General features: G+C 39.7%; 1 protein-coding gene across 6 annotated transcripts in view; it reads left to right on the top strand.

The window, feature by feature from the left end:
• Window positions 1–27327, top strand: part of LOC116791870 (glypican-5-like) — a 434010-nt gene that overhangs the window by 174496 nt on the left and 232187 nt on the right. For 5 of the 6 annotated variants that reach the window (XM_032698296.1, XM_032698294.1, XM_032698295.1 and 2 more), the window contains 3 exons: window positions 5205–5335; window positions 9966–10025; window positions 11311–11436. In XM_032698296.1, the coding sequence (XP_032554187.1) occupies window positions 5205–5335; window positions 9966–10025; window positions 11311–11436 (317 nt within the window). The remainder of the gene's footprint in view (window positions 1–5204; window positions 5336–9965; window positions 10026–11310; window positions 11437–27327) is intronic. The other variant, XM_032698293.1, reaches the window with a different exon arrangement.

Below are 27327 nucleotides of genomic sequence, written 5' to 3'. Positions count from 1 at the left end.
ATCCTCAACTACTCTCCTTGTGACAAAACCCTGTGTGTGTGCATTCAGAGGCAGATTTGTGGCATGCCCAGGACAGGTTATCTAACCCTTCTTTCTTAATGGCTCTTTCATAAGGCCCCAAATTCTCATTTCTCATTATTTGCATTTATAATATGGGAGAAGGTCTTATAGAATTTGTAGCTCTGCACAATTTGACCACTCTGCGTGCCCAGTGCTGGTGCCTGAAAGGATGGAAAAGATGTCTCTTCTGCTACAGACAGAAGACAAAAAGATAAAAAACAGTGTGGATTTCCTCATGCCCAAAACTTCCTAACAAAGCACTTACTTTCCCCTTTCCAAAACTAATTTCAGGGCTGTTTGCAGAATCCTACTGCTGCTCCACTTTTGGAACACTCATCTTTCTCAGTATATCTAGTAGCCTGGAAACCTGACCTAATTAGTTAAAAAGGAGGAAAGATGAATTGTGGAATAGATGAACAGAATTTTTAAGTAACACTTTTCATAAGGGCATGCAGGAGTAGTTCTTGGCTTTGTAATTCCTCAGCTTGGGGCCTTAGAAATATGTAAGAGGAAGTTGATTGCAGCTGTGTAAGTTATTCTATAACTTCTATAACTCCTGTGCTTGCAACCTGTCCCTTTTTGAGTCGAAGCTTGTGTGAGCTGGCATCACTAAAGAGTAACAGGAGCCCGGTTGCTTCATAAAAATGTCATAAAAATATGTATCTTAATCTCTTTGTATGTGTGCATTATTTTTCAGCGTATGCCTGTAGTTTCTTGTTGTTTGCTCAGAATGCGAGCTCTTGCTTTTACAGGACTGTTTTATTTCTGGCACATTTGTATCTTGATTCCAAAACTCTACCTCAAAATATTACTGTAATTCAAATCACTTGATTACAACCTAGGTATTTCCAAAAGTGGCAGACAACACTCAGAGCCTTATTTTTTATGGATTTAAATTCTGTGGCTGAATTCTTTGATGTCTAAGTGTCAAGTCCGACAGAAGTTTTTTCTGCCCCTGAGGAATTCATAATACTGCTCTCCTTGGAGGAATCTCTAATATCTTGTAAGGGTCAACTTCTCTAACTGCCAGTTTTCAAAAGATTTGTAGGAAATTAATTTACATTAAACTATTCAGTAGGTCCAAGATGAGAGAGAGGAGAATGCTCCCCTCCCAAGTAAAAGCCAACATATTCCTGTAGGAAAGTGAACTAGTAATCCCAGAGTTTGTTTATGTATTGCTGAACTCTGCTACCAGCAAAATGCTGGTAATAGGAAACATATTCCATAAGAGAGAGAATATTTAAACTAGGGCAAAATTGGAGGTTATTTGCTCTCTTCTAATGATCTTACTCTGTCTTTATTGCCTCTTCATTGAGGGCAAGATTTTGTTCAATAAAATATAGAGTGGCAATGGGGAATGAGCCCTAGTTTGTATTTATCTAATGTGCTCTTACTAATCTCTTGAGTGTTGGAAATGAGCATTTTGCAGCAATATTCTCAACTTTTATTGATGGCTTTGTGAACATAAAATGTTCGGTTTCTTGTGCCATCAGTAATCAAGTGACGAGGGTATGTCCGATGCAGAGGATGTGAGATCTCCTGGTGAACATGCAAGTCTGAAAACTCCCACCTGATTTCCCTATAACTCAGTGATTTTGCTTCCCTCACTTCAAGCTCGGCAGTTGGAACCAGAAAAATGCAGTTCTGGTTGAAAATGCCCATGTAGCAGGTGTGGTGTGGGTACAGCTGAGCTGGAATTGGGGCTGAAGGGGGTCATTTGGGAGAGCTGTTCACCCCACACCGGGTTAAAGATCAAGGGAGCAGAAGTCTGCAGGAAAACTTGTCAGCATTTTGATAACTCAAAGCCCAGTCACTAGAAAAATCTTATATTTTAAAATACTAAGCTTCCCATTACGAAATCAATGAAAATTACTGTTTTAAACTAGTGAAAAGGTCTCCTGCTTTGGAGAGCTAAGATTCGCTTGGTATCCAGAAGGGCATGACATTTTTTCCCGTGTTTGATTGTATTTGGTATATTAAATATAACCTCAGTGTTTAAGGTTAGTCGAGCTGTAATAGTTCAGAAAAATTTGGGGTGAGAATTTTTCAATTTGTTTTGTTAAGCCTCTGTAATAGTTGTAAATAGTCATTCTTTCAAATAACTAATAGTAAGAGGTCAGATAATCCATATATATATATATGACTCCATATTTCATTACCAGTGAAAGTTCACGGCAGAAAAAATGTAGCTATGGTTAGGTGGATATTTCAGAGAAATCATTGGTGTATAAGTAAAAAAAGCTTTAATGGGAAGAAAAATTTATGGAATTATGAAACATGATTGATAATTCAGAAGACAACAAGGTATGAGCAGTTTTTAGCTGTAGATGTTCCCTGTTAGAAGACAGACTTGCTTAAATATCGTGAAGGAAACAAGAGGGATGACCTTAGTCGTGTTTTTATTGATGAGGGATGATTTTCTGGCAGTTTGTAGATTGGCAGACTTATTTTTGAGTTTAAAAATCACAGAAATGGGCTCAGTAATTGTTTACATTAATTCCTGATTATTCTGAATTCAGCAATGGAGCTTAAAAATTTCAGTCACCATTTTTAGCAGCACTGTTTTTCCTCTGGATGGTGAGACTTGATTGATGAGCTCCGAGTTAAACTGATAGTGCAGTTTTCTGGTGCCCTTAGGATGGGAGGGAAAAACTCTCTGTGTTCCCTACTGTTGTTAAAACATAGGTAATTTGTGGCAGTAGATTCCAGATGTTGCAATTCCAGAAAGCACCTTTTTTTTTTATGGCATGCCTTATGCTTTTCAATTTACACAACATTAACTCATTTTTCATAAATGTCCTAGCTGGAAGTTTAAGATGGTTTTCTGTACCTAAGTGTTCTCATTCGTGCCATCAACTTTGTGACTACCAAAATGAGCTAATAAAATTCGGCCTTTTCTGTTGTTTTATTTTGCAGAAAAATACTCAATTTGGTGAATTGTAAAAATTAATCTACATGAAAAAAAATATTTAAACAGTCAGGTTTCTGTTTAATTAATTCAAAATCTGCAGCCTGGGGCTGTGGGAACTGCCCAGCCCCTGTGGCTCAGGAGGGACCAGCCTGGGGAGCTGAATTGAGAAGAGGGGCACTGCAAGGCCTGTGTGACAAAAAGTGTGAATGCTATTTGTCTTTTCATTTATCAAATTATTTTTAATAAGGAGTAGGACTAGTTAAATTTTTCCATGGAGAATTTTTTTTCCTTAAAATGCTGTGGTTTTGTTTGATATGCAGGAAACTGTTATTACTGCTTAAAAGGAAAAGCATAAGTTTGGCATGTAAAATACTGAGACCTGTGCAATTTAAAAAGTAATTTTATTTCTGTAGTATCAAAATACAAATCAAAACAAAATTAGTGTTTTCATTCACAACAGAAATAATGACTTAAATATCTTTGAAACTTCTCTCAGGAAAAACAAAAAACCTGGGAGTTCTTCATCACTTATGTATATGAGAACCGCATTGCTTTCCCAAACCGCTCTGGTGTTAGTTGGTTAAAACTGTCTTAAATCCACAGTGACAAGGTTTGAGGTGTATGTAGTTTGAAGACGTGAACTTTAGTGACATAATGTAATCTAAGATGTTTTTTGCAGAAACCTACAGTGGGAATTTGGGTCTGTGTGCTGTAGGAGACCTGGGAAGCCTGAGGCATAGGGGAGAAAGCCTGCTGTGCAGGAATGTGGTCCAGCTGTGTTATACCCTCTGTCCAGCTCTAAAGGGTTCAAAAGGCTTTTTTGTTTAATATTTTCATTTGCATAGAGTGTGGGTTTTTTTCTTCCCAGAAGTTTAGAACAGACTGAAGTAGACTATTTCATTTCACAGAGTTGTATTTTAAACCAGTGCTGTGCTAGTCCCTGGTGAGACCAGAACAATATACACAATGCGTGGTGTTGAGTGAGGCATCTGGCTGCTGGAGATATGTCAGGATTAATCCAGTATGTTCCCATTCAATTGCTACAGTTTTAGGTTCTTCTCAGCATATTATACTGGACCAGGCTATAACTCATACAACATTGACTGTCATGCCCATACAGCTTCCATCTTTTCACATTCCATTGGCCTGTTTTTTTGGAGGAAGATGCCTTAGCTTTACATAGCAGTAGTTTTCCTGGAGGAAACTAGCTAAGGCAGAGAAAATTGTCCTGTACCTGTGCTGACATATGTATCATAGTGGTGCAAAGGGACTGAGAAAATTATTTGAAGTCGTCTGTGGTCTGAAATGTTCAGTAGATGGGCAGCTGTGACTCAGTAAGGGTTCTAGAGATGCAGGAAAGTGCACAGATCAGCAAGAATCCATTTTGCCCTGGTTATAATGGAAAACTAAAGAAGGGATACAAAATACAGGGTTATGTGGGATGATGAATTCTGTGTGATTCAGGTCTCTGGTAGTACCATGCCCACAGTAGGATTTCCTTTGTTGTCTTTTTGTGTTTGCTTGAGGATTTAAGTGTAGGTGAAAACATTACAGACCACTCGTATGTGGCTTAGAAAGGGAAGACAGTCGTCCCACTATTGTCACTTAAAGCTGTTACAGCAAATAAATATGTCTGGATGCATGAGCAAGTGTCAGATCCACCGTATCCTTTATCCAGTGCATAAAGGATAGACATAGGTTTGCTTTCTGCTGGACTAGTATTAAATCCCTAATGAGGGGCTTCAGGAAGGGCAATGAGGGCAAATGGCAGAGTGATGTTACAATATCTGGTTAAAGGCTGGAAGAATTGCTTGTCTTCTGATTACAGGCCACTTCAAATATAAGATAGACTCTACTCTCTATATATGAGGCAGATGTCCCACCAAAATCCTTGTGGCTTCAAACTCCAGATGTGTTTCTAAATAAATAAATAGAAGTTCAGTTTGCCAACATTTCCATCAGTCACTACTTCAGCCTGTTTCCAAGTGTCCTATATCCAGTAGCCACTGACAAATCCATGACTGATGACTGTCTGGTGTCATGTTATTTGGTGGTTCTTGTGCAGGGAACTAGTTTCCAGGTCTCCTGGAAAGAAAAATCCTTTCTATCCTTTCTTTCTCTCACCCAGACAACTTCTCTTGCAGTAACATATATCATAAGGAACAAGGAGACTTTGGGGCAATTGTAAATCAGCCTCTCCATTCACACCCCATTTTCACTTCCTTTCATACAGGTTGATAAAGTGTGTGGGCAGCCCAGACAACAAGAAGGGAACTTGTCCTCAGCCAATATAGTGCCAGTGAAGGAAGTGACTGAAGCCCAGACGTTCGTGATGGCTCATACCAGCCTGAACAATAAAAGAAGGTAACCCCGAGCTACAGTTGCTTTGAAACAAACTCTCTGCCTCCCAATTTGTGCTATTGGTTCCTTGCACTGTAATTTTCAAACCAGAGCCATGGCTCTGTCATCTTGTCTGTGTGTGCTCTCCAGCCATTGCCATCATGGATATTCATAGGGATGATTTTGTGGTGTTATATTGTGGGTCTCTCCAAGAAAAGCTTTTTACAGGCCAGACTTGATATCATCACTTAACACCAAGGTGTTCGTTATTTCCAGAAACTTTCAGTGAAAATGATGAAAGCTTTTCTTTACCAAAGTCTGAGGAAACCAATTTCCGCAGTTGAGTCTAAATTACTTAAAATACAACTGCCCAGATCTTTAGGGACTTGAGCTTATCCAGGGACAGAAGTGTGAGGGAGGAAGGAATGAAAGGAAAGATTCACTGCCCTGACACCAAATCAGTCCAGTTGGTCCCTGATTTCACTGTACTGAGGAGGAGTAGTAAGATCCCTTGGAATGTCCTTGATTTGGTACATAGCAGAGAAAGAGCTGGAGCATTTGTTTGGGCTTGTTGTGTCCGTCTTGGTTTCTGTTGAGACAGTAGGCAGCTGAACTACAGACACTGGCCCAGGCAAGAGTATCCCTGCTCTCAGATCTCCTAAGTTTTTCTTTCACTTTACCTCATGTAGCTCCTGAATTGGTTTTCTGTAAATTGTAAGTGGAAAGGGAGAGATGACTTTGCAATCTCACTCATGATACATGAGTGGATAGCAGAGCTAACTGTCATAAAATCAAAGTGACCTCTTTCTGGCTAACATATTGTCCTCTGTAACAGCAGTATTGAGCTGGAACAACTTCAGCCAAGGGAGTGGAATCCTGCTGGGCTTACACCTCTATCCAGGAACAGTGTCTAATCTGCCCAGGGGAGTCCATGTGTATCTCTGTATGTTGGATAAATGGATGACAGACAGCAATATTAAAACTTCCATTGCCTGGATTCTGGACTTTGAGTTGTGAAGATGAGATTTTTATCCATTTCTACTTTAATTCTCGTCTTAGCTTGCATGAATGGAACAAACACTGCTTTAAAAGGTAAAAGTAATAGCAGCAGGGCAAGTATTTTGTGTGATAGTGGTAATTTTATCCCTCTGTAATTTAAAACCAAAACCTAACAGTTTATGCTACTGGGTGGAGCTAATCAATTTTTACCAAGCAAATCAGAGAAAAGAGCATTAAAGAAATTATATAAATCAATTCAGCAGTAAAAATCCGAGGAACAGTTGTAGTACAATTTATAAAGCACACTTTTAAAAACACAGAGCCCTAGACCATCTTCTGTGTAGCTCATGGACTTCACTGGGACTTGAACACTAGCAACCAAAAAGGCTGAATTGCCAACCTATCAACAGGTGACCTTTATGTCTTTCATGGCATGACAGCCATTCTTTCTCACCTGAGGATCTGCTCCCTCCCCTTCCCAACCATATAGAATTATTTGGATAGTGACCTTTTAAACTGTAAGACTTGTAGATGGAAAAGAAAATAAACTAATGCACTGTAAATTAGACAATTTTCCAAAATTGGTCTGCACACTGAAAATTAATTTATCAAAAAAATCTAAACTAAGACCATGCTTACATAATTAGCATGAAAAATTGCTGAAATACAGTGTTGATAGGTATTGTGGGGAGCCTGTGCACTGAAAATGAATGATGGAACCATGCCATAAATAGTGAGAAGTGGAAAAATTGAAAATATTCTCCACAACATCCTATAAAACACATGGCCTGAAGCTTGTACTTTGCTTCTTGGAAACAATTGTGAAACCATAAATAGAGTGAAAGATGCAGTGATTAGCAGCATCACTGTGTTGTTCATTCTCTATCATTTAATCACATATGATATCAATAAAAAGCAATTCAAGGTAATAAAATATTATAATACACGGGTGAAGTCATTCCTGCAGTAGATTATGTAGAATGCACTTAGAGTGACAGAGAACTGATGCAGGGGGACCAGATCATGAGAGTAATTACGTGAATGTTTTTAGATGCTATTGTTTGTGCTGATTTTAAGAAATGGAGAACAATTATGTCAGCTGTCTGTCAGTTGAGGTACAAGGTCACACAGGGAACTGGTTCTGTTGAATCTGTCTGTCGGTCTATATAATAGACATCCCTCCAAATGATCCTTAATTCAAGGGGAATATGGAACATGACTCCAGCCTTTTAAAAAAAGGAAAGAAAAAGAGAAGGAATGAGCCAGCACTCTCCAAATAGACACAAAAACTGTGGCTCATGCCCTTAATGTGTCAAAATGTTCCTGAACTCAAAGAGAACTCAACTGGTTGGCATGTCTGTGGGAGAAACCAGAGTCACGTGGCCTCTCATCTCCCCTATAGAACCTGGTCAGAGATGCCCTTAAAAACCCAGTGCCAGACAGCTTATACCTACAGATGGATATTTGCTCCAAAGCTAATGAGTCTTTGCCAGGCCAGTTACGAAATGAAACTCCTTTTCCAAAGAATCTGAGAAGCCTGGTTTCAGCAGCTCACCAGAGCCAGGGCTGCTCATGCAGCTGAGAAGTGAGATTGTTCAATGGCATCTCTTGGCCTGATGTCATTCCTAGGGGAAGGTGTTTGGGGCCTGGCTGCAGCCAGCCCTCCTCACCCTCTGCTGTCTGCACACTGAGGTCCTGCATAGTCCCTGAGGGCACAGACCAACTGGATCCTCTTTTGCAGTAGTTGAACCCTTTTCTTCTCCTCTTACTCTTGTGGGTTCCTGGAACATTTCCCATCTCTCTTTATTTTATTCTGCATTCCATTCCTACATATTTTTTTGTTACGCATCACTAAGTGTCAGGGACAATAGTGAAAGAAGGTGAAACTTGAATAAATGTTGCATGGTCTTGTTGGAAACCTTTTCCTCTGATTAACCTGAAAAGCATCAAATTGATTGTAATTATTTTTTTTGCATTACACAATGGTATTCAGGGATTAAGTGAAACTGGCAGCGTTACTGCTGCAGTCATTTTTTAATGTGGAGGTTACTATAACATGTAATAGAGATGACAAGAAAATTGAAACCATACGATGGTACAGGGAATGTAAATGGCATGTACAGAATCTCAGTGAGTAAATTGGAATGTTATTGCTGAGTTCAGCACAAAGAATTGTTCTGGTCAGGGTCCAGTCTCCTAGCAAAGTTGAATACCTGCCTTTTAGCGTCTCTGCTTCATGAAGCATTTCAAACCACTAAACACAGACTGGTTACAAAGCTGTATATGTAATAGGTTACATTTAACGAAGAACTGTAATTCATTAGGTCCCTAGTTGGAGGAAGCAAGCTTTGTGATTGTGTTTTGCTGTGAATTTACAGATCTTTTACACATCTTAAAATAAACAATTTAGGAGTTTCTTTGGGAATATTTGAAGTCGATAGTATCTATTTTATTTAAAATTAAGTATCTATTGGGTCAGACATCACATGATTTTTTTAAAATTTGAGTAATAAAGTGCTAGTAGAAAACAGATTATTAATGTCAGATGCACATTAATGTCTGGCCAAGGCAGAGGTTTCAGCCGGCCCAGATTTTCCCTGTTACCGAATTTCATTTTGTTTTATGAGTGGCTGTGTTGGAATCGCTGCCTCAGTGATGGAATGTGCCACTCACCTGATGATCAGGGCAGGTCCCTCCTCTCCTGTGGCCACCCCTGCTATGAGCTCTCAGAAAGTGTGAGGGCAAAGCTGCATCCTCTGGGTGTCCTGAAGCTGCTGAAAGGGGTCACTCTGTCCAGTAAGAGTGAAGTGGGTTCGGTGTGGAACTAGTTTGCAGGCACTCATTGCTCCAGCTCTGGCCGTTGCATTACACAGGAGAGCACAGGTGTGAGAGCAGGCTGAGCTATCAAACCATCTCAGTGGAAAATTACATCGTGATGTTAACGCTGGATGCAATGTCTAATGTTAATTAAGGGACCTCAGGATATTGGTGCCCCAAAATACTTTTACACGAAATAATTGCCTGGGTTATTTCCAAAGTTCTTCCTCCAGTATAACCCTGAAGCCTGTATCTCCTGTTTTGCAAAGCTGGGTGTTTGTAAATGGCAAATCTGACCAGAAGAGAACAGCAAAAAATATCTCTACTTACACATTTATTAACAGGCAGTAAATTGCTTGTCGTATCAGAACGTGAATGCTGCTCATGTATGTCTCTCTTCCCTTGGTTCTCATTCTAAACTGCCATTATTTTCTTGTACAACTCCATGTATTTGCAGTTCTTCCGTTTGGTATCAATTATGGTTAATTTAAGTACTGCTGAATTTATTTTCAGCTTTCTGCTGTGTACTCTGCATTTGTAATTGTGCTTCTATTTGAAAATGACGGGGACAAAAAATCTTGGTTGCAATTTCCCCCCCCTCCCCAATATTGCATTGACATTTTTGATGGTATCTATCATTTTGGAAAATCTCATGCCAGTTTTTCTCCTAATTGATTTTCTTTTATTATCCTGTGCATGTGCTTGATGACTTTTCTTTCAAATAATTTTTACTTTTCTCTTTTGTTTCTCATTTCTTTTCCTCATTTGCCTGAATTCCTGCTTCTCCCCTACTCCCCAACTCTCCTGATTGATGCTAATTCTCCCCGGCCTATTCCAGTTCTCTGCCTCTGAAAGCTTCAAAGAATGACAAATCAAGAAGTTTGAAAAAAATCTCTCGGTAAGAATGAAAACAAGGTGACATCCTTTGTTGTCTCTCCAGTTAGCTCATCTCCAGCTGTAACCTAGAAGTTGGCACACTTGATTGCTGCTTTTATACTGTGGGGTGCTGGGAAACTGTACATTTTCTACCCTACTGAGTTTAGTTTTACACTGATGAAAAGTAAATATTTTTGCTCAGAAAGATTGAGAGTTGGACACAGAATTCTCTGTTTGCTAAGATGCTACTTTGAAATGTCAGAGCCTCACTCTGCTGAGAATGCAAAGGAGTTTAAACCTCTTGGGGTGAGCTGGGTAAGACAAGCTTTAGACTGTTAAAAGATGCTGTTTTTTTCCTTCAAAGAAAACGCCAGTTTAGCACCCATAAAATTGTTAGCATCTGTGTTGCCTTTCAGAACTGATACTCTCGGGCTGTTCTGTCAAGTAAGCAGCCTTCAGGCTGGGCCTGGCTTTCCTGCATTAATACTTAGAGCTTGTATTTGTAAGTTGGTAGTCAAGAGGTAGAAATGCTGATTCCCTCCTCATAAGCCCAAAAATTCCTGCTTTTTTCTTTGCTTAAAATAACAGCTTTCCTGCTCTGTTATTTTCTTTGGAGCGTCTGACAGTTAATTTATCTAGACTAGGATTTCATCCCACAAGATAAATGGGATGGTTGAACACTTGAAAAAGTATAAAGATAGCTTTGGGGAGAGACGACCACTGCCTAAACCATGTAGGGATAGATATTTAGCAGTGGACTTTGACATTGTTTAAAACACTTGTTGCTCCTAAAGGAATGATAAATCCTGACTGGTTTTATGCCAAGCTTCATCCAGCCATATCCCCAGGCACGTCTTCAGTGCAGCGTCCCCTTATGGCCTGCCAGGCTGAAACATTGGAAACCAAAATGAGTCCTTTGGCCTTCCCAGTGGGAAGTTCTGAGACAAGCAGATAGCTCTGTGATAGCTCAGTTTGTGTCCTGCATCTTGTTCTCCCTATCTTTATCATCTCATACCAAACAGGACCTTCTAAAGCGATGGAGGAGGGTAATTTCTCATTCTGAAATACTCTCAATTAAGACGGGTTAACAGAATGTGTTAAAACCACCCTTCGTGTGCGTAATTATGCCTATTAACACTGGACTAAATCAGATTGGATGATAAATAGGGGTAGAAATACACTAGAAATAGAAATCCATTCAGATTACTTAAATTCTAAAATCATAACCTTGTGGAGGGTTTAGTTGACAGGGGCTTAAATGCTGAGTTTCCTGTTGTGTTGTTAAATATGTTCCTCCTGCGTTACAGAGAGTTCATCAGTTACATGAAGCGATCCCGCACCTTTTATGCCTCTATAGCAGAACGTCTGTGTGATGGAGACCTGGTCATGAGGGACAGCTCAACCTGCTGGAATGGAGAGGATGTTGTGGAAAGGTAAAGTTACAAGTTAAAGTTTGCTGTAAGTATGGAAAAAGGGACTTCGTATCCTTCTGATGGTTCAGCAGCAGCATTCTACTTTGGCAGCTAATTTTTTCCCCCCTCTGTTTTTTATCAGGGTCTTTGCCATCACCCTTTGGACTCTAAACTGGAATATACACTTTCTTTCCATGAGCTAAACTTCTTGCTGTCTTGCTTTTACTCTGTATAACATGAGGCAACATCACCCTGAGGAGAGAACAAGATGTTTTAAGCACAACTATATCTTTATTATCATTGTCAAAGTATATATCAGTTTTTGCAGTGAGAGCTTGTTGAAAGTGTACCAGTGAATGTTCTCCAAAAACTTCTTTTTGTCAAAAAAAGAGATGTTCCATGGGATTGTTGTTGGTTTTCATGATGTTTCTTTTTGAAGTGTGTTTTGTGGTAGGTAGCAGTTATAAAAGGTGCAGTTCTAGCATTCTGTGTTCTTACTTAAAAACAATTGTCATGCTTGTAAATTGTTTTGTAGGAACTTACAGAATAATTCCAATATGGAACAGAGAGAGATGTGACAATTATGTCTGTCCCATTAAAGGGAGTTCTGACTCCCACATAGCTCTGCTTAGTAAATAACTTCATCTTAATTACATCTGAGGTATTTGAAGATAAATGCATGTCTAACACATCCAAAGATAACTTTTAAGTTTAATGTTTCACTGTATATTGTCATTATAAATTAATTGTAAAGCATATGTTTGAAGATTTTGGCAACAATGTAGTATTCTAAATATTTACGTGATTGTAATACTGATGGAAGTTTTTACTGTCAAAGTAGTGGAGAGGAAACAGGAGGAATATCAGTATTTCCACTTCAGAATGCCTTTTGCTGGTGACGTGTTGCTGGATCCACGGTTAACTTTTAGAACAAACAGATTTCTGGCCAAAAGAAAAGCTCGTTAACACATTAAATAGGCTAAATGGAAAATAAAAGGTTAGATTCATGTGTTAAATCAGAAATATATAAAATACCATATAATAATATATAAATATTATACATTTATATACTCTCTTACAGTATTGACTGCCTTAAAAGGAGGAGACTTTCTGGGCAGCCTGCACTGCCAGCAGTGCTACACAGCAGCACAGACAGGGCTCCTGCTTGCTGGCAGACTTTGCTCCTTTCATCATCTGTTTTATAGGCTGGACCTGTCACAGGTCTCCCCGCATGGGACATAAACCTGTCCTGGAAATGCCTGAAGATGCATTTCTCTTTGCTCTTTCTCCTTTCCCAGGACACCAGAGCATTAAATATCAGCAGTAGTAAACAACTCTGAGCTCAAAACAGAGCCTTATTATTAACTGTGTAGCAGAAAACAGATCACCCCAGTTAATTTGGTGGATCTCCTATGAACCTGAGTTTAAGGTTGCTCAGGCTGTGGAGCTGGTAAAAGCTGCAGTTCCTGTTTCCTTGATACTTTTTGCATTTCAAAATGCTGTTTGAAAGCTGAGCATTATATATGCTGTGTGCTGATTGGCACACAAGCTCTTTAGGAAAAACAAACTTGACCTTCAAAAACAAATTGACACACAAATGCAGCCTGAAGCAAAATGAAATGAGGATCCTGAGGTCTGTGAGAGAGTCTGATAAACAGGATTGGGCCTTTTTATTTTATTATAGTTCTTTGGATTGGGTTTTATTGTGTTTAAATCATTGCACAAAAATTTTGAGCTGCCAGTTAAATGCACCATAAAAAGAGTCAGGTTTCCCCTGGCTTGAGAATATGCTTCTGGCCTGCTCTTCAGATGAACAGGAAAACATGCCTTTGCTAGGAATCCTGTAGTGTCAGTTCAGGACAACATTAGAATTACTTGCACCAGGAGTACTGCCTTTCTCTTCATTGCTCCTTTGAGCAGCTTGTTCTTGGAGCAGGACTTGATATAAGAAAGAGTCTGTCAGGATAATGAATAGTCTCGGTATACAAAAATGCTCAGAGAAAATGAGGCTGGAGCAGTAGAACTGGAAAACTGTTTTGAAAAGTGAAGCAAGCTTGGAGAAATTTCTGTGCTGGAACCTTTTTTTCCTGCCAGTGATGATTGTCTCAATACCATATCAGGAGAGGAGACTGCAGGGGAAGTTGATGGCGTTAACCATTATGTGCTACCAGGACTAGACACCGTTCATCTGAGAAATCTAGAAGGCCTAAAGAGAGAAATTTTTCATTGTGATACCGTATTTTCTTTAGGACTGCTCCAACATTAGAGGCCGGGAAGATGGGAAATATGAAGACATCATTGTCTTTTTAGCAAAATAAGGATTTTGTAAAGGTGTGGACGGTAAACTTGGTATATGACAGTAAAATCTATAGAAACTATAAGCAGATGAACACGGTAGGGAAATGAATCTAAATGTTGAGAGTCTTTAGAAGGTGATAATGAGCATGTAGACAGGTAGATTGTGGTGTTCTGCTTGAATTTCTGATAGATATTTCATATCCTTCACAAGAGACCGGTAGAATAGATGGTCATGGCGTGGTGTTCATGATACAGGCATGTGGTGTCTGCAGTTCTGCTGTGCCCTAGGCTTGGAAAGATAGAGCACGACCACAAATGTACAGAAGGAGAAACGAGGAGGAGGATCAGGGGCATGAACTGCATCCTGTATGTGTAATGGCAGGCACTCCAGCCTGGTGCAGAAAAGATAGAAGAGGAATATGTGGCCTATAAAAATCATGTGTGCTGTGGAGATGCCCAGTAGGGATTTCCTGTTTGTTCTCTCTTTCATTACAAGAACACGGGACATTGTTAATTAGTGACAGCTTGAAAGCAGAAGTAGATATTCCTTTGCTAAACTTCTGGTTAAGCTGTGAAACTTCTTGCCTCAGGATGTTTGGATGTTCAAAAAAAATGGATGAATTAACGAGCAAATTCAGCCCATAGAATAACAAGTTGTATAAATAACTGTCTGGGCAGATATGAGGCAATGAGGTGCCACATGCATCTCTCTCTCTCTAAGGCAAAAAGGCAAAAGATTTCCTCTAGTCACTCTTAGCCACTTGCTCCCATGGCCTTCTCTTCTGTAGAGGCTGAACTGCAGGAGCTTTCTTCTCCTCAGTAATCTCTCTTCACCTAAATGAAATGCTGGCATTGAATGAGTTTCTCCATTCTGCCTGGCCACAGTAGCCAAACAGGATTTGCTGTCTCAGCCGTATAAATGGCAGATTAGTACAATACAGCATCCAAGGACTTTCCCCAAAGCTCACATGGAGATTTTCTGTTGTACACAAAACGTGAATTTCCCTTTAGAACTCCTTTTTAATGAAATTTGGATTTTTGTGAAGTCCTAGTTGGACTAGAGCGTCCTTCTCAGAGACTGCTCTTTCTCCTGCTAGAAAAGGCAGAAGGAGATTTGGACTCACTGGCAAGCTTTTGGAGTGTGTCTCTCTACAACAAATGGGCAATCCTGATTTGGAAATAGCACTTTCGGGGATCAGTGGGTTGTGAGTACTAATTAAAGTTAGATAATCATTCAGTCTTTCCATCTCTGCCTGCCTACTTGTCTCTTGTAGTTTCTATTTCCAGAGGGATGAAACAAATAATAAACAGACAAGCGGTGATCTGTGCATGGAAGAGTTACAATATGATGAGTGTAGCCATGGGAGCCAACTCTGAGCATTGCTCATTCTCTCCCACTCTTTGGCCAGGGCTGTGCCATTAGTTCTCATGAAGAGGCTGATTGCAATCTAAAGACTATCAACTGCAGTGCCACTGCTTGGACTTTGGGGCTGGAGTGTGGAAGTTGCTCGGGAATGTTTGGTAACCTCAGCACTTGAGGTGTTAGTGGCAGCCTCCTCCTTGGTGTGTCTGGACCTTACCCTGAAGCAGGCAGCGATGGTGCAGCACTGCTCTGCATTTCCTGAGCTCTGCTAAAGGTGCATTCTCAGGGCAGCTGTAGAAGATTTGTTCTCCAGTTATTGTCACATAAATGGTCATATGCCTTCAGCAAGACTGTTCAGGACTCCTGTCACAAGCAATGTGTCAGGATCTCAGGATTTTTGAAAGCTGGGGAGTCTGCCTGTGACCTGTGTTGGAGTGCAGCTGGCTAAGTGTGGGGACTGTTCCACAGAGGAACACCCACTAAAATCTCCTCTGTCACTCCTACAGGAAGTGTTGTCATTTTATAAATTGAAATTTAGAGGCTGACAGATGCTACTGAGAATTCTGAGAGTGCTGCTGCCATTTCAAATATCCTTTTAAGCAATGAGTACTTGCAGTTACTTTGATCTACTCTAAAATGCACACCATTGCTATTGTGGTGTTGCAGGAAGCAAAAACCAGCTTGAGTATTGGAGTAGCTAAATGTAAGCTGGTAATGAAGAAGAAAATGAAGTGGTGGGTGCTTGGGATCACTGCAATAAAACCCTATTTGTTCAGGTGCTGTAACATGCTTTTAGGCTGCGTCTCCAGTGCGCAATAGGCACTGATCTTCAGAGAAAGGGATGGTGCTGATATCCCAATGCCGCACTTATCTGTGCTTGTTACCTGGGAGAAAGGCCTGCTCCCCACCTTACCACAAACTCCTTTCAGGTGGTCATAGAGAGCGATAAGGTCTCCCTGGAGCCTCCTTTTCTCCAGGCTAAACAACTCCAGCTCCCTCAGCTGCTCCTTATCTGACTTCTGCTCTGGGGATTTTCCTGGGGACTGCACACCTCTGTCATCCTTGACGTGCATCCTTAGTTTCATTAAAAAAGAATCTGATTCTAGGATGGCTCTGCAATATAAACTGGAATGTGAGAAATGGTGACACTCACTTTTAATTGAAAAGTATAAACCTGATGCTAACATGCTAATGTAGACACACCCTGTGGTCACCTGAATGCTTTCATTTGAAGTTTGGGATCTGAAACTTGAACTGCTTCAAGTAGTAAGCACTTAAAGGCTGTAATTCATGTGTATTTAAAGAAGGTTGTTAAAAAATTTTACCAGTGACAATTTTGGTAGCTCACTGCCCTTTAACAGTGAGGTGCTGTAGTGCTTCAGAGCTCTCAGACTGGGCTGGCTCACAGGTTTGCTGAGGAATTTTGAGCCAGCTGCTTGTGCTGGATGTTTTGACACCCAGTGAGATCCCAGCAGGTGTGGCTGCAGATCCTAACCCAAACCCAGGCTCTTGCTGCTTCTGCTGCTGTCTTTGCTGTTTACAAAAAGCCCCAACTCTCTTTAGAACAGGGTCAACCTTCAAGTTGACTATGAAAAGGAAAGCTTTCAAAAGTTTGGCAAATTCTTCCTTGGAAGAAGCAAATCTGAATCATGGCCATGCTGTGCAGCAACTTTAGACAACTTTTCTGAGGGAAGGATCACGACATTTTAGATTAGTGAGACATTTCACAAGTTACAGTTGCACTGTAAATACTTGGTTTGTTTCAGGAGTTATTGCTGCTCCTGTGGAATGGGTTCAGAGTTTCTGTAGGATTAGGAGGTTAAAGAAAAGTATGTTATTCTTTATTTTTATATTTTTCAGAGTGATAGGATTACCATCTGCTTCAGAGATTTTTCTTTCTCCAGGCTTCTCTTTGTATCACTTGATTATTTTTTGCACCTTAAGCCAGAGTAAGATCAATTTACAGGACTTTGGGCAAGCCAGTAGTGGCAGAGTACTTTTGTAAACTTGCGAGTTATACATGTGTGAAATGAAGAGCAGATTTACTAGGTTGCACATGTTGATGTTGAAATGCGCCAACAAATCTAAAACAATTCTGCATCTTGTTGTATTTTTAGCAGTCTGAATTCAAACACCAGCTTGAGGATCCACCACAGGTTTTGATGGAATGAATCTCTGGCAAAACAGAGCCCCTGCAGTGGTGGTTGTGGGCTGCTGATCTGTATTGTGGCTGTGTGAAATGGCTAAGTGAGGGCATGAAGAAATTGTGTCAAGAAGAAATGAATGTCACTGGGATTTTTGTTTGTTTGTTTGTTTTTTGTTTGCCGTAGTCATCAACATATTCTGAAAGTAAGTGAAATGCTGCCTTAAATCCTGGTGGTTATTCAGTGTTTCATCATGTTCTGATTAGATGTAATTCAGAAATATTTCAGTAATATTTCTCAGACCACTCTTTCCTCCTTGAAATTAAAAGGGTGTGTTCCTGAAAAAAACAGAATTAGGAAGTCCATGTGTAAAAGAGCAATGACTTACTTCAGACCAAAATAACTGTTATGTTAATTGGGGTTGGATTAGATGATCTCTGGGTGTCCCTTCCAACCCTAACAATTCTGTATTTGTATTTAAATAGGTTATCTGTTAAGTTTGTGCTATTCCATGAAAGTTTAAAGCTGTTTCTAAAGTTTTCCATCCACCACAGAAAGTGGCAGTTTTAGATTATAAATTAGAGGACAAATAAACCTGAAAAGCTTATTCCCCTTCCAGTTTTTGCATGTACAACTCCATTTTGAACACTGAGCCACCTGTTTCTGCAGTCAGGTCCTTATTGTTTGATTTCTCAGAATACTTTTGAGAAAAGCAATCTTCTGTACTTGATTTTTTTTTTTTCAGGTAAGACAAGTACTGAAATATAGTTACAAATATGACTGAGTTGTGTCCTTGTGACTTTGAAGCCTTGGCTGTTCTGCAGCCCAGTTTCACCATCTCGAGCATTCACATTTTTAAAACTGAAAAACATAATGAAATTCTCTTCCTGTTGCTGAAAATCCACAGCATCAGGAGAACTATGAAATTATGACCGTATGCAAAATGTTTTCAAATATGAAAAACTGGAAAAGGAGAAAAAGAGAGGAGGAATTATTCTCCCTGTTGTTAGGGTGGTTCTTTCCTCAGCTAAAGCAAATAAAGAATTTTTGGACACTTCCCTGATTGGTCCCATCAAATTTCTGTGAACTAACATAATTATTTTTAGTCTTAACTAAATATTTGTTCATATATGTAATATCTATAAGCAGGAATTAGAACTAGCATTACAAGTAACAGCTTTAAGTGTGCTTTAAGCCACTGTATTATTTGTTTTTTGTTGTTTTTCTGTCTGCCCTGTTTCTCATCTGTCCCACTTAATGATTGTTGAGCTATAGCCATATCTAACTTGGATTCTACATAGGAATGTTGGATCAGAAGATCAAACTTAGCTTTATTTGGAGTGAGGAAAGAAAAACCTTTGTGAAAATCAGTTTAGGGAGTTTTGTCTTTGTTGCTTCTCAATTTCAAGAGGATTCCAAAATCCTGAGTTTCCAAATGAAATGGTCTTTCTGTTAATACCAGTGAGCTTGATCTGAAATATTCTTCATGGTGGTAGAAGGAGAAAAATTCTGCTGGTCAGACATTCCATTGCACAGGTACAGATCCCATCATCATTTCAGGTGGATCTTTTCAGATGTGTGTGGGTGGATTTTATGTGGAATGGGTTTCCAGGAAGGTCGCAGACTTTGCAGTTGGTATGGCATAAACATTTGAGATGTGGTAAAACCTTTATTCTGGTTTCTCCAAATCTGCCATGGTTTTGTAGTGCTGTGAGGAGTTAAGAGGGAGTATGGTCTTGTCACTGAATTGTACAGGTTTCACATGGAATACCCTGATTTGGTGGGGGGTAGAGGAGGAGATTATTTTACAGCAGCTGCTTTTCCAGTTGGAGGCACTTTCTCAGGAAGCTTCAAGTGTAACATTTTAGGGTTAAAAGCCTGCATGGAAAAGTGGTTTTTAAACCAGGTTACTAGGAACCAAAGAGAAGAATGTTTTGTAACACCCAGTAGGAGCTCACACTTTTTTTCCTTCCTTCTCTCCTTAGTTTGTCTTGGAACTTTGCATGAAGTGGCGGGATTAGGGGACACCTGTCCACAGGCTTGAACAGATCATGTCACTGTTGTTAGACTCTCAGGGCCTGTGCAAGCTGGCTTAGGAAGGAAGTGCCAAATCACAGTGACTTTCCTTTTCTCAAAATGTTTTCCCTTAGAGGCTTTCAGTTGTTATGAATTTAGCACTTACATTGTCCTCTTTCTCATGTCCTTAGGCTTTAGCAAGCAGCCCTTTGGATATGGAAAACAGAGATAATCATTCAGCCTTAGCATGCTTAAAAAGTATTTAACTTCTGTTGTTCTTGTGCCATCAGTCTAAGCAATTTCTAGAGGAACACTCATTACTGTAAGTTGCAAATTACTATCCATATTTTTTTCCTGGATTTTGCAGTTTTTAGGGTGTTTTCTAGGACTTGTGCTTTTTTGTTGGAGTTAGTTGGTTTGGGTTTTTTATCCCGTGGGATAAACCAAATACACGCTGTCAGAAGTAACCATTTAAGACATAAATTTACCTGAGTTTACCCTTCTGAATGATGCAGAGCTCTGACAGGCTTTGAATGTCAGATTTTGTCCTTCTCTCAGGATGCTTGAGGGTGAGGGCTAAAGTTCATTGCCATGAAAGCATGTAAATGTTAATAAAGCTGCTAATTACCTCCTGCATTGGTCTCTTCCTGCTTTTGAAGGCAAATCAATTAACAGCAGCAAAGGATAGCACTGGGTCCTTCTCTCCAGTTCACTTTTCTCAAATGGGATAATAAATCCTGTGGGTTTTGTCATTGAAAATTAGACATTTTGCAGAAGTGAAGACAGAGGGGTTTCATAGAAACTCTTAACCTTTCTGTTACAAACATACACACTTGATCTGTTCTGCAAAATATGTTCATGAATTTGGTCAGATTCAGATGGGACAGTGCGAGGCCACAGGCCACGGTGCATGAAGGAAAGAGGGGGAACTGTGGGGAAATCAGTCAGGAAGTGTAGGTAGGGGGTATGTGGAGGTCAGCTGTGTGAGAGAAGAGGGGAGGAAATGGGAGTAGTCCAGAGAGGCTGGAAAGAACAGCTGAGGGTGCTGAGCTGATTGGAGAAATCTTTTCTGAGATACCCTGGTCTAGAGCTCCTGGCATCGGTCAGTAAAGCCTGAGCCTGCCACAAAGATCAGCAGCACAGAGGCTTTATTCACTTCTGTGGAATACTCTGGATTTCTGCTTGATTGATGTGAAGGAAGTTTCTGGAATTAGAGCTTTGGGATTGGTCATAAAGAAGGATGGGAAAACCAATATGTTTGATGCGCTGATTCTATTCTCCCCTGCTTTATCTGGGCACATTTTTAAATTGCAGTGTAATACCTGAAACTCTTGAAGGCCACATTTACAGCAAACTAACAAGCACCAGTGCTTGGCAGACTCTTCTAATAGTTGTGAGGTGCATTGAGACACCGCAACCTGCATTATTTTGCTTTTACAAGCTGAGAGACTTCACTGATGATGGAAAGAAGCAATGATATTTTAAACACAGAGTGTGATGCACATAATGAGATTAGAACTGTTCTTACCCCCAATTATTAACCTGTAGTACTTAATTAAAAATATGTATGCTGTAAGTAGTTCCACTGCAAAGGGCTGTAGTAAGTTTTAAAAGATGCTCACAGAGGAAAATCTATTTAACTAGGAAAACATAGCAATATAAGGAAATGAATGCCTCAGTAGGGATATGATATCTGTCCTTCTTGTTTCTAATAGGAACAAATGCAATTTTAGTTCAGTTTTAGAGAGGATTTCTTAAAAGAAATGTCAGGCAACTTTCAGTTAGGAAAAAAAAAAATTGGTCTAAGTGAATTGGTAATATATGGTGAAAGTGCAGCTGTTTGATAGCATTTCACCAGTACTATCAAACAGAAAAAGAATTGGTTAGTAGTGGATGTTCTGTGTGTACATGACCCATGTGAAGTGATTTGCTGTGAAAAGGAAGCACACAAATTCAGCCAAGAAGCTCTGAGTTATTGAATGCCAGATAATAATGCCTAGATGACTTTTCTCCTCCAGGTTCAGAGAGGGCAGCACAGTAAGCTGATACTAATTGAAGGAATTATTATGTAGTGCCAGAAAGGATGTCATGGATATACCTCCCAGGGGGTTATGGGAATATACAGATGTACAAAGGAATGTCTTCTGTGGTGATTTGAAATCAGTGCCACGTAGGATCCTGTGGCTACATTACTCTTCTGCTTCTAGTTCTGCCTCTATGAAACAAACCATGAGCTGTTTAATCTACAGTGACGTGGGAGAGTGGAGAAGACTCATGTTACAGTGCCATTAAAGAGTTAGCAGAGAGCCCCTTGTCCCTACTTGTTTGATGACAGTCTTACTCTAACTAAAACAGAGTGGGGAAAAATGGCATTGGAAAATCTGCTCCCTCGTTGTAAAACTGTTCCTAACGAGGCTCAGTGCTCTAAACATTTTTGAACACATGGACAGCAGGAAGTGGCGACTGTCTTGAAAGCTGTTACCCATCACTACACTTCTCAACTGTTTAAAGTGTTACAGTTTACTGTTGGTTACCACAGTAGTTATTTTTCTCCACGGATTGGAAAGCTATATTTACTTTTTCAGGCAAGGGCCATTTCTAATATTGCATGGGACAAAGCTGTCAGGCACAAGCTTTCAGCCTCAATTTTCTGTTCAGTCAAAAGGGTCCCTGTTACACCTTGGGACCATTTGCAAGGCTGTGTTAAAGAACCAGGATACAGAGCTGAAAAGTAAGTGGTCATGAAATACCTTATGTGTCCCATAACTACCTGTGAGCTCTCCTCTGCTCGGGGAAAGCTGTCAAGATCAAAGAGAATACGTACCACAGCTGCTGGGCTGTGTAGTGAGACCTGATACCTTTGGAATTCCAGACAGAAGTTTTTTAAATAAAATTCATTGTCCATAAAGAACTTTCCCAGCTCGGATGCTGCAGCCAGTTGGGGCAGGTTTGAGTTCATTTTGCTGTATGGATGTGACTGCAGTGGGTGGGAGCAGCAAACTCTAAAGTGCGGGCTGGATCAAAGCCATGTTCTTGAGAACAGATATCATTTTATGCACCACATATACAGCCTTTCTCCTTGTGCTACAGAAGGAACTTTTACAAGTGTACATCATGAATTTGAGTGGCAAGCCCTCCCTCCTTTCCCTCTCCATTGTGCAAGAAATGCCAGCACATGTGCCCATGTACATCTGCTGCATTGTATTAAAGCTTCTTCTTGTGGCACTTCAGTGCATTTGTGTAAGGATTTTCTGTTAAGTAATAAAATCTAACTAAATGAGGAAAGAGTTATTTGCTCCCGAATTGCATGACTTCTGAAAATTATTGTTTGGGTTTGCAAATATGAATTGAGTTTCCATTGCTCAGGAAAGATTAGTTTGGTCAGAAACATAAGAAATTTTTTACAGTTTTGAGCAGAAATCATGTTTTCTGGTGAGGCTTTCTGTTAAGAATAAGACTCTTTAAATGTCTTTCCTCCCCACTACAAATTTTAAAAAGGTCAAGACATGTCTTCAGTATGACCCACATTGGAAAAAGGGTATGAAGGAAAGTGGCAGAAGTCTGTGATGTTTGTACATGATACCTAACTCATGAGTACCTGTGTCAGACCACCTGGCTGGATGTTATCTGCACTGATCTTTGTAATTTAAACTGATCAGTCTGTCTGCTCAAGAGCTTTACTTTTGTTGTTGTTGAGCTTTTTTGTTTTGCGGGGGATGATCAAGGAAAGACAATTTTAAGGATTTCAGTCTTGGAAACTACTAATAGATTGATCTCAGTGTACTGCATTTCGTTAAATATAATTATGTGCCAGCTATTGGGAGACAATTTAACACCAAAAAGGAGCAAGGTGTTGAATTATCCAGCACCAGCTAAAGATGAAAAGCTAATGTGGATCAGGAGGCAAGTTTTCTGTGAAGGCACAGGAAGAGAAAGGCAGTAGCAAGTGTCGACATTTTTCAGGTGGTACAAAAAGAGCACAAAAAGTCTCATTCAAGGCACGAGTAACTGCTCGCCCAAGGTCTGTTTGTGAAAGTTTGATAGAACAATTTGTGGTCCTCGCTTCTCTTGGGCTGGACTGCTGAGGAGTTTGGTGCCTGTTGTGCATGCACTCCTGGCGGCAGCAGGATATCCTGATGCTCAGGCTGCATTTGGGGTCACTTGAGGGACTCTGGCAGCTCCACTAAATCCTTTACAGTTCACCCTTGAAGAAGACCAGAGAAGCTACTTCCAATATTTTGGTGGTTCTCTTTAGAGATTTTCTTTCTGCCTTTTTTTTTTTTTTTAAATTGCATTTTGGCTTGTGTTTCTGTGTAAAGTATCATCCTGATGTGGTGAACACAGTTCTCTGGATTGACTTATGTTGACCCCATGCCCACTGCCGGTAAAGTGTGACTTGCTTGTTGGAAACAGTCCTTCTTTTGTGAAATCATACCCTCGTCTTGCTTGCAGTGGTAGACTTTCTTCTTAGTTATTTGTTACTGTAATATGTCCAGGCAATTTAAATTGATGGCTTAGGTCAATATTTGAAAAATATTTTTGTAAATACAAATGAAGATTTGACCTGTGAAGATCTCTTTTTTAAGATTGCCACATTAAACGTTTCCTCTCAGATTGAGGGAACTGAATACAAATAATTAATACTTGATTTCAGAGTTTCTTGCAGGACACATGGATTTGTTGTCTACTCCATGATTTTACTCCTTTTGATTTAAATACTCCATGGTGCAGGACTTGGAACAGAGTACCTGGAAGAATAAATCATGTCATACAGTCAGAAGCTTGCTCCAGTGGGACAGTGTTTTGCAGATGCTATGTAATGGGGACTAACTTGTTACTAGCAGAGTATCTCTTCTATTGTGGCAAGTTTGGGATATTCTTTTTTGAAGAGTAATAAGGAGTGGTAGGCAGGTACTCTTTCTTTTGTATGCTTTTTTTTTCCTATTTATTTTCTTTAGAAGAAGGAAAGAACAGCCCTTATTTAGTCAGAAAGCTGAAACTTTCCAATTAAAATACTACTGTAATAGTATGGTAGTGTTCCAATCATTGAAACTCTTCTAACATAAACAATCCAGACATGGTTAAATTCTATGGAAAACATCCAAGGTAAAGTTTATTTTCTTGTGCACACTTCAACATAGTGACTTTATACCCATTCCTATTAGGGAAGGTCACGGTCCAAGTCCCATTGAAAAGGTAGAAAGTCTTATCTGATCCTTCGGTCTGTCTTAGCCAGTGATTCTTCCAGTAGGGAAGTAAAATTCATTTTCTTTCATTTGCATTTGGTATGCAATACAGTAATATCAACAAGAAAGAGAAAATCCCATCTTAGCCTAGAGATATTGGACTGAAAAAGTATTCTTCAGAATATCAGTTAAATGAGACATCAGTAAGAATATTTTTAATATTGATATGCCTAATCCTTTCCTCCTAAAACTATAGGTAGACGTGTGATCCCTTTGTCTGTGGGATGAAAAGGAATACCATAGGATGTTTGAATTTTGGCATTTTTCAGAACATTGAATGCCCATGCTGCCCCAGAGCACATTGCTTTGCTGCACCATTTAATAGAGGCTTCTAAATTTCCACCAATCCCTACAAAGTCTTACTATCACTTTGTATTACCAGGATGCGTGTATTTGAAAGAATTTACTCTACAGATTGTTTTGTGTAACTGTTAAAATGTGAAGTCTTGATGAGTCTGAGAAAAACACCAGCAGGTGTACATAAAAATCTTTTGGACATTATTTCAAGGAGAAATTGAACGCTTGAAAGTAATGGTGTATTAAAAAAAAAAATCAATTGGAAGTGAATTTTCTGATTTTCCTTTACCAATCCTGTGTCCCAGCAGTGATGAAAACAGCATCTATAGGCTGACTGTGAATAAGCAGGTCAATGGAAAAAAAAAACCCCATGCATTAAATTCGCTGGACTTTGAAGCAGGCCTTTAGGAACCCATCATTGTTTCAACAGAGCCAATCAAGTTAAATAATAAACTTTACATTTTTCAAACAGAAGTGAATACTTTGAGGAAGGTGTTGCTGTGATAAAACCTGTATTTGCTTAAATGAACATCTTTCGGTGGAAATGCAAAAAAATCTCTACTTAACAGCTAAGCAGTCAGCCTGCTTGGTTTGTTCCCTCTGAATATGTGAATAATTCTTCAGCCCTCCTCTCGCCTTGGTGCCTTGTTCAGACACTCAATTATCTGTCAGTCACAGCAGACAATACTGTTTCTCTCCTAGTTTACTGTGCCTGATATCCCAGAGCCCTTCTGTGTGTACTTGTGGTACTGATGCTGCATCCAGAATTGCTCTGTGTGGGCAACGTGCTTCCTGTCAAGCTAAATTAGATATATGCTGAACTAAATATACTTGACAGTTTGATCCAGGTTTTGCTGTGCTAGAACAATCTTGCTGGAACTTATCATTAGGTAAATGAGGCCTCGTATTGGTTTTATTTGTATTACAGGTACTTTGTATCTGAGGGGTGGGCGAGCAGTCTGTTCTTGCTGCTCTCCAAATCTGAATGTCACAGGACACAAAGTAATCTCCCTTTCTCTGGTTTGCATTCTTTGTTTAGACTTAGGGTAGATGCTGCCAGAATATCTTTGGTCTGGGGTAATGTGTGTGTGATTTAACATGTCCAATAGCAGCCAACTTCTTAGAGAAATAGCAAGGTGAGGTAGAATCCAAAATTTAAGCTGGAGTCAGGGACAGGCATTTTCTTTTATTGAGCTGGTTTTCACTGGAAAGATGTTGATTCATCAAAATCAGAGGAAAAAAAAAAGTAATCTGGATTCTAGCTTGGAAGGCTGAAGAGTCTCCCAGATTGCCAAGAAACCTGTTCTGCTGGGGGGTGATTGTCACTCTTCTGCTGAACTTGCTCTGTGGATGAGGAATAGAACATTTACCATGGTAGTGAAAGGAGCAGAGCTGGTGTGGAGCTCTGTAGTTGGGCATCAGCCACAGTGGGATTAGCTCGGGCATAAATCTCAGCTTTAATAAGTGAGGATGTAGAGTGGACTGACATTATTGTCCTCTGTGAAAGGTTTTGTGATTTCTCCACACAGAACTAGTAAACTTCTGAAATGCCGATATTCCTTGCAAAATAAACCCCACATTGCTGCCTAATTCTAGCTCTGCAATGAAACAAGTAGCACAGTTATCTGAGCATGTTTGTTGACTCCAGTAGTGTTCAGAGCCATGTCTTGTGGTTAGAGGCAGATTTGCCTAGATCAGATGAGTAGGCACAAAGACAGCTTGACAAATGTTAAATATCATTTAGTAGTAGTTTAATTTATACATTCTTTATCCCACAAGCTCTTCATATTATTGATATAAACCCATCTTTCTGGCACTGTCCCTGCCTGGTGTGTACTTTCACTGACCTCCCTTGTGATGCTGTTTAGAACAGATGATCTCTTCTATGCTGAGAGTTGGCAGTTTACACAGCCACAGAAAGAACCCGGTGGATTTATGGGAATAAAGAAAATATGAGCTCTGATGGAAGTTTTGCCTGGCTCAGCTGATGTGTTGAACCTGAGTCTCCCCTGTTCTGTTCAGCCAGTATGTTGCCAGCTAAGCTGAGTGGAGAACTGTGATTACATTTTCAGACAAAGTATTTTCTCACCCAAGGTGCTGCAAGAGACCTTGACCAAATAAGATCTATTAATGACACAGTAATTTTTTTGCATTGACCAACTCATAAACAGACATGGCACCCAACTTCTCAGTGATTTCTGCAAATATTTCTGGCTCATGTCTGCATTACTCAGAAAATAATAATACAAATAATATTTGTGTTAATATATATTTATAAAATAAATACTGATATTTTATTAATTTATTGAATATTATTAAATAAATCTATAATATATATGAATGTTTTTTAAATTATACCCAGCATTTAAAAGCATTCCCAACAGCATTTGTGCTATATACTCTATTAAAATTATTTTTTGCAAATGTGACATCTTTCTCAGTTCTCTACTGCACTTAATTTCTCCTTGACCTGGATTTGTGTTTCTTTATGTCTTTCCTTTTGCTTAGTTAAGAACTCATTCTGTTTGCAGAGGTGTTCCTGGCAGCC

Source organism: Chiroxiphia lanceolata, chromosome 10 (assembly GCF_009829145.1).
Source record: "Chiroxiphia lanceolata isolate bChiLan1 chromosome 10, bChiLan1.pri, whole genome shotgun sequence".
Lineage (NCBI taxonomy): Eukaryota > Metazoa > Chordata > Aves > Passeriformes > Pipridae > Chiroxiphia > Chiroxiphia lanceolata.
Note: the sequence above shows the minus strand (reverse complement) of the source record. Positions and strands in the feature narration are given on the sequence as shown.